Source organism: Neomonachus schauinslandi, chromosome 7, assembly GCF_002201575.2.
Source record: "Neomonachus schauinslandi chromosome 7, ASM220157v2, whole genome shotgun sequence".
Classification (NCBI taxonomy): domain Eukaryota; kingdom Metazoa; phylum Chordata; class Mammalia; order Carnivora; family Phocidae; genus Neomonachus; species Neomonachus schauinslandi.
In genome coordinates this window covers 54,814,420-54,827,825 of record NC_058409.1, presented here as the reverse complement: position 1 = coordinate 54,827,825, position 13,406 = coordinate 54,814,420, and the positions used below count along the sequence as shown (strand labels likewise).

The 13,406-nt window shown below is 40.7% G+C and overlaps 1 protein-coding gene across 1 annotated transcript in view; it reads right to left on the bottom strand.

Moving 5' to 3' along the window:
• Positions 1-13,406, bottom strand: part of IQGAP2 (IQ motif containing GTPase activating protein 2) — a 293,302-nt gene that overhangs the window by 142,699 nt on the left and 137,197 nt on the right. Inside the window, exon 3 of the mRNA XM_044916696.1 lies at positions 6,135-6,291. Within this exon, the coding sequence (XP_044772631.1) occupies positions 6,135-6,291 (157 nt within the window). The remainder of the gene's footprint in view (positions 1-6,134; positions 6,292-13,406) is intronic.

The window sequence follows — 13,406 nt, the reverse complement described above, 5'->3', positions numbered from 1 at the left end:
TGTCCATTTGGTGGTCTTATTAGCTAGGTAACCTCAGGAAAGTTACAAATTTCTTTGAACCTTGGTTCTTCAGCCATAAAATGGGTATATAGTATGCTTCTTTGAGTTGAGGAGATGAATTGAGAATACACATAGAGCAGTTAGTTGCAAAGAGCACCCTAAAAAGGCAATAAATATTAGCTATTATAATTATTATATGCTAGGGCGCCTGGGTGGCTCAGTTGGTTAAGCGACTGCCTTCGGCTCAGGTCATGATCCTGGGGTCCCTGGATCGAGTCCCGCATCGGGCTCCCTGCTCAGCGGGGAGTCTGCTTCTCCCTCTCCCGCTCCCCCCTCTTGTGCTCTGTCTCTAAAATAAATAAATAAAATCTTTAAAAAAAAAAAAAAAAAAAAAAAAAAGCTTCCTTTAAAAAAAAAAAAAAAAAAAAAAAAAAAATAATTATTATATGCTATAAGACCAGGCTTGCAACTTTTATTCACCTCAAGGTCGGAAAAAGGTTTAGCGCTTCATGTAAGAGACACTGAGAAAGGGAGGTTATCTTGGTCCTATTTCTGCAGTAAACAAAATGAGATTTCAAATCCTTTGTTCATTTTAAACATCTGAGGAATGCTGACTTCAGAATCCTATGGTGTACATATTTAAGAAAGTTCAGTGCGTGATGTGCATTAACATCTTCAATTTATTTACTTCAATGAGAACAAAAATAGTCTTCTAAACATTCTTATATCTTAGTCCAAAATAATCTTAGTCCATGATAACCACTTTCACCTTGTCTATTTTTTTTCATCAGTCCTACGCATTCATACTAGACTAGGTGGCATGTCTATCGTCTTATTTAGGCAAGTGTTGTTCATGTCCATCCACCTAATTTCTTCCAGCTAGTGGACTAGAAAGTACATGCTGATTTTCTTCTGCTATTTCAGCAGAAAATAAGGTTATTCTAGCTTAAACTGAACAGATGAGGAATTACTGAAGTCTTCTCTGGATGTAACTTCTTACACAAGAGAATCAAAGCACTTTGGAACAATGAGGTAGCTTAGAAGCCAATAATTATTCTGATTTGCTTATTCTGTAGAGGATGAAACTGACAGCAGGGTCCAAGAATTTAAGATACTTGAATTGCTTTAACTGGTTAAGCTCAGGGTCAAGACCAGGTTGTAGGACTCCTGACTCCAAGTCCAAATAGATAATCTACTCAGTTTACTGGTCACAGAGACTCACAACCACACCTCTAAGCTTCATAGTGCATGCACCTCCATCAGGCATTGTGCCAAGCACTTTGCATGGATGATCACATATTTTCCTCGCAATATCTCTACAAAGGTTGATACTATTATTATTATTATTACTACTACTACTATTATTATTATTCCCACTTTACAGGTGAGGAAACTGAGGCTCACAGAGGCAAAGTTAGTGAGGAAGCCAGCCTCTGAAGTATTTTGATTCTACAGCTCACACTACTAACCATTGTATATGCTCTCCCTACCTAACACTCACCTAAATAGTCAACATCTATTATAAGTCTACAGTTATCAATGTCGTGTCTGGAAAGATACTGTTTTCTGTCCTCATCAAGCTCCAGGAATGCCCTTCTTCCTCCCTCTTCCTCTTTCTCTTGCCCATCTTAACCACCTTGGGAACACGCACTCATCTTTCAAGCCTTCACCATGGAAGGCTTGGCCTTTTCACCGCTCCACCCCCTTTAGACCTGGCACTCTGTCCTTAGTCACATCCCACTGTCCACACAGCCATATTCTCTTCATGGCCCTCCATCCATTTCTAATCCCTCTCCAGGTTGTTTTCCCTCTTGAATCCATTTACTTCTTGTCTACATAGGCTACTGTTACCTGTAACCCAGGCTGAGTTATACCCTTACTGGACTGCCTCCACCCTCATCCTCTAATTTATTTTCCACATAGCATTTATTTTGCACAAGCCATAATGCCTCTGTTTTACATTTCGGTGGCTTCCTCTGTAGTTACTTAGGATGAAGTCACATATCTTCCATCCTGGTCTCATTTTTCACAACTGTCCCTCACCATAGACTTTCAGCCACTCTGTTTGTCCAAGCTCTTTTCTTCCTCAAGTCTCTCAAAAACAGGCTCCTTGTCTCCTTGTCTCCAGACTGTCCTCCCTACTCTCCCACCCTTAAAGCTGCACAGGAATGATTTTCTTCTCATTCTTCCTGCCTCAGAAGTAAATGTTTCCTCAGAAAAGCTCATCTTCTGTCCATTGCTATCTGTCAGTAACACTGGCTTTAATTTCTTCCTTCATACACTCATCACAACCTACAACTGTTTATTTACTTATAGTCTGTCTCCCCAACCCTAACTGCCATAAAATCATGTCTGCCTTGCTCACTACTCTGCCTTGAGTGCACACAACAGTGCCTGGCACATGGCCGGTGTTGATAAGCGCTGTATGGATAAATGAATTCTACCCCGTATGTATTTCTATCATAGTAAAATTTTATCTTCTTTCCCTATATATGTTTTTTTTTTAATTCAGGGCTCTTAGAGTACTTGTTTTATTTATTTTTAAAGATTTTATTTATTTATTCATGAGAGACAGAGAGAGAGAGAGAGAGAGAGAGAGGCAGAGGGAGAAGCAGGCTCCCAAGGAGCAGGGAGCCCGATGCGGGACTCGATCCCAGGACCCTGGGATCATGACCTGAGCCGAAGGCAGACGCTTAACCATCTGAGCCACCCAGGTGCCCTCCCTATAATTTTATTAAAATTTATTATATTATTTATCTACCATTAGATAATGGTTGATTATCTCAAACCCAAGTAATACATAAGAAAAGAATCACCTGGGGTGATTATTAAGGGTGCAGCTTCCTGGGTCCCTGGCCAAGAGATTCCGCCTGACTCAGTTGTCTGGGGGTGGGGTGGACCCACGAGTCCACATTTTTAAACACACCCATCGAGTGGTCCTGCAGCAGGTTTTAGTATCACACTTGGAGGAAGAGTGTCAGACTCGAAGCACCCCAAGTATCAAATAAGCACAGAAGAAATGGAGTCCTTTGGCTTGTTTGAAACTACTGTCATTTGTTTTGTTTTGTTTGTTTGTTTTTACCCCACAGCTATTTCCCTAGCACCTACCATGGGCTACATCCCTCACCATTCACTGAGGATAGTGCAGAGATGACACACACAGTCCCCGCTTCCAGGACAAGGCGATCTTTACAGTATACCGCGGTGTGTCCAAGAGGGACAGGACCAGGAGCTGGAGCACGCATGGCATGTCACACAGTCCCAGAACAGGGACCTGGGGGGAGTGGGAGGTGGACGTAGCCAGGGAAAGGATATTCGTCATTAGAAGGTTTAAATCTAATATCTAGGACATTTTTCTGACCTTAAAATAATGAGGGTTCTATTTAAGCTGGCAGACAAAGAGGGTGAGAACAGCACTGAAAGCTCCCATCTGCTTAACTCAGAGCCATTATTGCCCAAACTGAGGCCTTTAGAGTTCGAGCGCAGAGCTCTTGCCTCAGAGACACACTGCTTAACAGGCTGCTCATATTTTATGGCTTCAGTCTAAGCAGAACCTGCTGTCAGAGCCCGTGCTCACTGAACTCATGGTTGCCAGATGGCATATCCAGGGGCTGGGGCTGGGCTAACTAACATTCCCTTGTGTCTCAACGTCTTTGCTGCAGTCCCGTGATTTTCAGGGCTCCTTTAAAGGACCACAGGACGGGCTTTAGTCCTAAGGAACCCAAGAACAGGAAGCTAAGTCTCCTGTTCACTAATATTTGACTCTTCTCAATTTTGTAAAACGAATGAAATGGCCTTAAAATTTTATGATTACATGGCAACTCACTAAAAACTTTCAAAGACATTAGGCATTCTCAGAGATTTAATAAAAGAGGGGGAAAAGGCTCATTTGTCCAGTGAATCAAGAGAGGGGGAGTTTCCATTGGGCCTGTACTTCTTCCCACATCACAACTGACACCACCCCCCTCCCTCTGCTACACCTCCCTTTTCTCTGCCCTTCTCCTAGCATCATCCCTTCTTCTACGTATCCGTCCTCCAGGACATGATGGGCGGGGGTGGCAAACACAATACTTCTGTCTCAGTATTTTGTTCAGGAATGTCATCACCTGCCTGGGCTCCACAGGTATTTCATTTTGTAACAAGAGACTGGAAATATTTCCCCTGTCTCCATCCCAAAGAGAAGCTACTGTTCATTCAAACAGTAGGTTCTCTGATGCCACGAGGAAGTGGTGCCTGTTTGAGTTGCCATGAGAGGGTTCACAGCTCAACTGGAGACACTTCTATTCAAAGGTGTATCACGTGCCAAGAAGAGAAAAGAGGTAGCCCACCCTCTCCTTGGAGGCTCACCATCCACTGACGCTCTTGCTGGCCTGATTCTCATTTCTGGCAATGTCAAAACAAAATACCCACAGCCCCCTTTTAGGACGGGCTGGAGCCCAGCCCAACTACACTTGAACTCTGTCATCAAATCTACATGGCTGTTAGTAGAAATAGGGCTAGAGCATGGAGCATGGTAATAACCATTACAGAAGCAATGAAGAAAGAAAAATCAGGCTGCAAAATGTGGACAATTTATTTTGTGTTGTGGGGATATAATTTTTTTCTGTTCTTTTATGAACTAAAAAAATATTTTTCAAAGTTAAATAAAATAATTTTGCCTGACTCGATCACTGATTCAGGTAAGCCTTATGAAAAGCTAACATAATGAGCTAAGACTCCAGGGAGGAACACATGACTTAATCAACTCAAAAGTACTTTAACAAACACATTTATTCCTACCATTATCCAAGGCAGAAACTTTTGCTCAGTTATCTTTTAGACGAGAATATGAAAACAGACTCATAAATGATGTCTTAATTCCTCTTGTCTATGGTTAGCCTAAATGATTACTCAAACATTTATTCTGAATTAAATCTACATTTTATTTTTTTAAAGATTTTATTTATTCATTTGAGAGAGAAAGAGAACACAAGCGAGGGGAGGGGCAGAGGGAGAGAGAGAAGCAGACTCCCCACTGAGCAGGGAGCCCGATGTGGGGCTCAGATCCCAGGACCCCGTGATCATGACCTCAGCCGAAGGCAGATGCTTAACAAACTGAGCCACCCAGGCGCCCCTAAATATACACATTTTAAAAGTAAATTTTGCTCATTTGTCAAGGGTCAACTGTATAATAAATTAAGAATATAAAGAATCACATTTCAAGGAAGCTTTAGAAATCCTGGCCCAAAGTAAGTGATATCTTACTCCAGAAGAGAATACCATGCACTTAAAAAGTCCTTTTGAAGACATGTCTAATGGAGGGGTCTTTTAGGTTGCTGCTTTCCTTTTCCTCCTCATTTCTTAATGAAAAATGTCAAACATAAAGTTGATGAATAGTATAATGAACTCCTATGTACCCATCACCTAACCTCAACAATTATGAACTCATGGCCAGTCTCGAATCTCTCTCCATCCTCCTCCTGATTATTTTGGAGCAAATCCTAGATATATCCCTTTATCTGTCAATACTTAGACATGCGTCTCTCAAATAATCATATTTAAAGTCAAGACTGTTGTTTATTTTGGTCTTGTTTTCTCCCCATGTGTCCTCCCAAATTAGCCATGAAATAATTAAAACAAGTTGCATGCAAAAAAATTAGTCTTGTTTTATTTTAAACATTCAATGGAACAGAATTCCTACCTGACTATTCAGTGTTACTGCTCATTTGATCACATTGGCCCTAACTCTTTGGGGCCACAAGTTCAAGTCCCAGCTGGGTACTTTACTCCTTGATGAGAACAAGGGCAGTAATAAACCGCGTCGGTGGTGGAAAAAAAAAGAGGGGATAGAACGCCCTCATTTTTACATTCACTGGTGCTAATAAAAATGACTTCCATGAAGGAATAATGGAAGGGGGCTGGGAAGCCCGACAAATCAGACATGTCTCAGCCTCAGCCCAGAAATAGAAACATTCTGCTTTTAAAACTGCTGCTGCCTCAGCAATGATTATTAGCAGGCTTCAAAGACGAAGGACACCCCACCTCCCATTCCACAAAATCCCTGTAGAAACACTAAGAGTAAACGCAGGGAAAGGAAAGGCAATACTGAACTTTCACTTTTAGATGGAAGCCAAAACCAATTAGATCTCAGTTACCTTATAACGCGTTTGTTCCACATCATAGATCTTTTTCTCTGATACCATTTTGGGGGCAAAGAACTTGGCTAACTTTGCAAGGTAAACCCCATTCCGGAGCCCTTCTTCCAGTTCAGTGGTTGGTGGCAATTCTTCAACTAAGCAGACTTCCATCCACCTAGAAGGATGAGAAAAAAAAACTTTCAAGTCATTCCAGTTGGGTCACTTTGTGTAGATGAAGAGACGCAGCATTTTGCTACGTGTGTTGGAGATATTAACAAACAGAGCAGGATCTGAAACATCTTTAGCTGTCTGAGATGGGAAGAGAGGACTTTCTGGGTGGGCAAGGATTCAGAATACGAGATGAAAAAAGGGGACTCAAAGCCCAGAGCCACTGAACTCACTTCCATGCCAGAGCCTGTCAACTTCATCTTCGCCTGAGTCGCAGCCAATTCTCTTTTGTGCCAAAGAGGAAAATGGCCAAACCATTTTGTATGGGTGGAATTAGTCTGCTGACATTATAGAAAAAAATAATTCCAAGTTTATAAACCCAGAGTGGAGGAGAGACTTGTAGGGCTGATGCCTGGGGGAAAGCAGAGTCCAAGGTACTATAAAATCTGTAGTTGCCTCAGTCCAGAAATGACTACCGGAAAAGGTAAGAAGGCGTGGAAAAGGAACATCAAAAATTCAGAATGTTTTCCTCAAATAATACACATTCCATTTCCCAATCCTGGAAACTTACTACAACATTCTTACTTTTGGAGGGAAAATGCAGTATTTACTGAGTTATGAAAAAATATCTCAGAAAAAGATCAGATTAAATCTTAGGACACTGTGCCAATGTTGTAGGAAAAAAAAGCACCAAGGTCATTACGTGCTCAAGGACACGCTGTGGGAAGGGAGACTGGGCCAGCTCACATTTCACACCGGTGTGTCAAGAATTTGCCAGACTTATGAAGATAATGCTATTCCTATCCATTGTCAAGTAACTATTACCTACTGTAAGATCCAAGAGGCAGATGTGCAGGTGTTTAGTGAAGGAGCCCTCAACTCCCTGCCACTGATCCACAAATCAGGAACTATTAGTGTGAGTACCATCCCTCTATGGCCAGTCCCTGCCTGAGGATCATTCACACATCTACAGCTGATCCTATCAGCATTTGGCACAGAAGGACACTGTTCTGCAATATTAACAACTGATCCTGATCCAAGCAGTGAACACTGCAAAATATCCCAAACTGCTTGTAGCTCTGGACGGCAGCTTTTAAAAGCTCAGAGAGTCCCTAATAAACAGTATTTACTGGCCACTTACTAGGCATCGTAAAATGTGGAATATATGAGAAAAATAGAAACATAAGCCCTGCCTTCAAAGAGCATTAGATATAATTGAAAACGCAATGAGATTCCAAGGAAAAACCACAGAACCACACAAGAAAGGTTATTATTCCCAATGCTACATGGTAGTGCTTAAGAATAAGGCTGGGAATGAAGGAGGGTAACTGGGTGATCACTGGACTTAATCAGGGAAAGCACTGAAAAGATGATGGGACCTGGATTTGGCCTAGAAAAACGGAGTATTTGCAAAGGCAGAGAAGCACCAGAAACTGGGGAGCCAGACAGACTAAAGGCATAGAGGAAACATGGGCTAACTCATGGAGAAAACCCAGAGAAGACTTTGGGCTTCTGGGGTTCAGGGGGAGAAAGGAAATGAAGCTGAGTATATAAAGTTGGGCTCGGCAGGACCTAGCACCGGAGCAGTGCTGTTATCTGTTGCCACAGGAAGCAGGGAGCTCCTGGCAGCCTCGCGGCGAAGGAGTGACACGCTGACAGCGGTAATTAGAGAAAATTAATCTTGTATGATGGATGCCCCGAGACAAAGCGCTCTTTCAGGCTTTTTCCATTGTGAGGAACAGAGGGGCTGAATTAGATAGGAAGCAATGGGAAGGAGGGAAACCAGGAGACACGCTGAGGAAGCAAGAACAGGACTTGGTGACAGCTTAGAAAAGGAGGTCAGAGGAAAGGAAAACACTGCTGGCCAGGGCGAGGGGTCTGGTGTGAAGAGAGCTCTCTGCATGGGGATCCAACCCCATGTTAACTGTGTGCCTCCAAGTATGTACCGGAACCTCTTGGGGCCTGTTTTCTCCTCTGCTAAAGGGGTAGAGAGTTAGAAGGATGGGATGATCATATTTTTCCCAGACTTAAGATCCTAGGGGGAACTGTGAAACTGGGAGAATAAGGAACTGGTAGAACGAGATGAAGAACTTGGCTTTCACATATCACATACAAGGTGTATAAGGGGTATTTGGTTTATAGGAGCCTTGCTTCAAATTACTGAAGTAAGAGTACGTAGGCTTGAGAAATTCTTTAAAAATTAAGAAATCAATAATAATGTTGCTTTTTAAATAAAAATCTGGCCAAGTTAAAATCCACTGTGCTAGGCCAGTTTTCTAATCTACATAAACTACAAATCACAGCATTATGCGAATTCATTTTAAAACACAATCTGCTTTTGAATAATTAGCTTGACAATTTAAGAAACTGTTTTTCACACAATATATAACTGCTTTATAACAATCCCATGACTGGAGAGTATGTGTGAGGGGTGGGTGAGAGGTAAACTGACAACTGGTAGTGGAGGGGGTTAAATTGACAATACAGAACAAAGGGCAGGAAGCTAAAATAAAAAGTGAAATATGGCATTTTTTTAGACTTGGGCTTGCGAACAAAAAGATGATTACACTTATTTCTGTCTATATTAGAATATATGTGCAGTTAGCTTCAAACACTATGGATACTAAAAAGTTAGGTTAGCTATAGCCTATTTAAAATACAGCCACTGCTAATGCTTACAACATTATGAACTACTCGAGGCAAAGGCCATCTCTTCTTCAAGTTTATAATTAATCCCTTTGTGCCTGGCAATGTGTTTACACATAGTAGGTACCCCATAAATTGTTATTTAATGACGGGATTCTGAGTGCATAAGAAAAACTTTTGCAAGCATCACAGCTGCATCATAAAATCTTCAGGACACTGCCAAAGATATGTCAGTGTAGCATTTTCGCAACATTAAGCATCAATGGGGATATCTCCTTTCACTTCTTGAACGATAAATGATGAAGCTATTAGTATCAATGACAGCTCGTATTAAAGCACTATTTTGTGCTAGAACCTGTATTTAATACTTCATGGGGATTATCATCTAATCCTCAAGATCACCTCATAAAGAAGAGGTGCTATTAAGATCACCATTTTTAGATGATAACCTGAGGCTCAGTAAAGCCCCATGCCACACAATGGGTAACCGAAAGACCTCAAAAAGGTGCCAGGGCCTCTGTTCCTCTAATTTTAACTTTGAACTTCTCACGACTCACCTGGGCTACTTCCAGAGTAGGAGTAAGAGTTCCACGGTTTGGAGACATATGTGTTACCGCTATTTCAGGATAGGGTCAGAGAAGAGTACAGGGACTGTCAAAGTTGAGTAAATTTCCTGGGGTGTCAATTATCCTCTTAGAATTCCCTCTTTGTCACCTGCCTTGAAATGATGAATGGTAAATAGCATAAGCTGCCTCCTATGGATGCTGTTTCAAGCAGGGATTCAAGCAGGGAATGTTTCAAGCAGGGTATGAAAAACTTAGAGCCTCTCCAAGGGGAGTCACCTCCTAGAGAACTCCCGTAAGCCTAGACAAGATCTCAAAGAGCCTTTAAAATATACTACTTGGAAACTCCTCTTAATTATTAGTCAGTGGATGATGAACAAAAATTGAGAGCAAGACTATTCTTCTGGGACAGGTGGTAAACTCTGACCAAAAAATCAGATAGACTGGCTACTTAACCTTGTTCTGAAGGTATTAAAATACCTCACAACGAAGCACAAGCTATAATGTGCAAACATCTAAACTAGGACACAGTCATGTGAGTTGAGAATCCTTCCAATCTACCTTTCAAAAGTATAAGGAAAGAACCTGGAGCAGAGATACCAAATGCTAGGAGACATCCCAGAAGCTAGGAGACAGCTAGGAGTGGCTGCTGGCCAGGGTCCACATTTCCCAGTCCCGCGGTATCTGTGTGGGGCCACGTGGCTGGGTTTTGACCGCAGACTAGGAGAGGAAATGATGCGCATTGTCCCTAGGCGTGCCTCAGGGAAGTCTTCCAGAGATGAGCTCCCCCCCACTGTCTCCTCTGCTGCCTGCTGGCAGGATACTAAAGCTCAAGGCAAGGGAGGAGGCGCCTGGCTGGCTCAGTCAGTAGAGCACGTGACTCTCGATCTTGGGGCTGTGAGTTCAATCCCCACATCGGTTGTGGAGCCTACTTAACATAAATAAAGAAATAAAAGAAAAAGAAAATCTTAGAAAATAATAATAATAAAATAAAGCTCATGGCAGCTTTGAAAGAGAAAGTAGAAGCACTCCCATCAGCCTGGGTCCCTAAATAACTGTGGTAAAGAAGCCCCTGTGCCTCCTCATCCTTGTCTTACATTATTGAACTTTACACAGCAAGAATTACACTCCTATTGTCAGCCTCAACTCAGTGGCTTATCTGTTACAGAAGCCAGTGTTTTCCAGCCAAACCAATACCAATTCCTTAGCATGATTTCTATGGCCTATTGGGGTCAAATTTCCTCTAATGATCACAATGGAGAGACAACTGGCCTGATGTTCAGGAAGTCTGTCTCTGCCATCAGTAGCTGGATGGACTGGAACAGGTCATTTAAAAGTCTAAACTAAATTTTAGCCCATGAGTCTAAAATTATAATGGAATTCAGTATGACAGCATAATTATGTAATATGATTTTGTTTTATTAACAGTGTTATTGAGAAATAATCCATACGCCATACACTCACCCATTTAAGATGTACAATGCAATGATTTTTAAACATTTATGGGGTTGTGAGATCATCACCATTATCAATTTTGGAACATTTTCATCACTCCCAAAAGAAACTCTATACCCATTAATAGTCATTCCCCATTTACCCCATTACTCCCAACTCACTGATGTACTTTCTATTGATTTGCCGATTCTGTACGTTCATGTAAAAGGAATCCTACAATATCTGGCTTTTTGTGACTAGCTTCTTTCATTTACCATACTGTTTCCAAGGTTCATCTATGGTGTAGGATGTATCAGTACTGCATTCTTTTTTATTGCTGAGTAATATTCCGCAGTATGGCTATATCACATTTTATCAGTTTATTGACATCTGGGTTTTTCCCACATTTTGGCTCTCAGGAACAATGCTACTAACTTGTATACTAACATTAGTGTACGAGATTTCAGATGGACATAGGCTCTCATTTCTCTTGGGTATATACCTAGAAGTGGAATTGCTGGGTTGTAAAGCAACTCTGTGTTCAGTCTTTTTAGGAACTTCCAGATTGTTTCCCAGGGCAGCAGTAACATTTTATATTCCTACCAGGAATGTAAGAGAATTCTAATTTCTCCACATTCTTGCCCACAATTAGCTGTCTTTCTGATTACAGCCATCCTAGTAGATTCAAAGTGGTACCTCATTCTGGTTATTTTCATTTCCTGGATGGCTAATGATACTGAAAATCTTATCTGCTTATTGACCATGTGTATATCTTTGTTAGAGTACTGTCTATTCAAATCCATTGCCCATGTGTTACTTGGGTTGTCTTTTTATAATGGAGTCATATGAGTTCTTTATATATTTGGTATAGAAGTCCTTTATCAGATAACTGATTTGATCTCTCTCTTCACTCTGTGTGTTGTCTTTTCACTTTCTTGATGTTGTCCTTTGAAGAACAAAAACGCTTTAATTTCGACGAGGTCCCATTTATTCTTCCATTGCCTGTACTTTTGGTGTTAAATACAAGAAACCGATGCTTAACTGAAGGTCACAAATATTTCTTCTAAGAGCTTTACAGCTTTAACTTTTACATTTAGACTTTTGATCCATTTTCAGTTATTTCTTATAGATTTGAGAGTAAAGGGTCCAAATTCATTCTTTTGCATGTGCACTCACAGTTGTCCCACCACCATTTGTTAAAAAGACAATACTTTCCCCCATTAAATTGGCGTCCTTATTAAAAAAAAAAAAATCAATTGACTGCAAATGTAGAAAGTTATTTCTAGACTCCTATTTTATTGATCTATATATGATTTACATATGGATAGGGCATACAGCATGTACATACAAAATGAAGTTACAAAGACCTCATGTCATCAAGAGCCTGTCTTCAAAAAAAATCAACCTAAAAACCTTCAGAAATGAAAACCAGAATTGGTCTGTTTTCCCTTCTCTCTGTAGGGAAAGCTCAGATCACTCACTGGGCACAGAGGATTGAGAAGTGAAAGGAATTTTCCTTTTTTTTCATTTAAGCAGCCTCTCCTCATCTTTTACTTTTTATTTTTATTTTCTAGGTTAAGGTGAAAAAGAGAAATAACTAATGTCATTTTGTCTTGAAAGAGACCCAAAAAACAAAATTAAAAAACCCTTATAAAAACCATGAGACAAATGATCCATTCTACTGTGTTACTTTGTGCCTTGCGGAACATATGAAAGTTGTTTCACCAAGGCATTTGCTATCTGAATTGTTATTCAGGAAATCGCCAACTATAAATCTTGGTCTCTGTCATACAGCACTGTATGGAAGAAATATCCTGAAAGTACAACTGCTGGCCAAAAAACAGAAAGTATGTGTTTTTTCCCTGTACAAACATTATTTTACCCCAATGTTCTGTTTCGTGAACTTTCAAGTATTGTAAGTCAATTTGTCTCCTTAAATGTTTTGAAAATCAGTTTAGGAGGTATTATTTAAAAGAGTAAAAACAAAGACCAGGTATTTTTATACATGTAGTGTAATTGGTCACATTTTGTGCCAATAAGAAGTAAAATGTCAGGAGGCCTGGGTTCAGTTTTCATGGTCAACCTTTCTCATTGGCTGGAGGCTGATGCAAAATGGTGACCACAATTCCATCAGCCTTAATAGCTCAGGGGAACAGGGATGCAGGGAATCACACACTGCAAAACTAAGGCGGGTCCATCCTATTCTCATACAATACTCAATTAGTTCACTGTAAGTAAGTGACGCGAAATGTTTAAAAAAAAAAGCACTAATTATTTTCTTTAAAACACAGACATGCAGTACCATGAGAAGAATCAATAGATAACTCCACGATCTAACTGGAATGGAGCTGACTTCGGTGGATGTATTTCTTTTTATTTTTTTATTTTATTTTTTTTAAAAGATTTTATTTATTTATTTGACAGAGAGAGCGAGAGAGCACAAGCAGGGGGAACAGTAAGGGGAGAGGGAGAAGGAGGC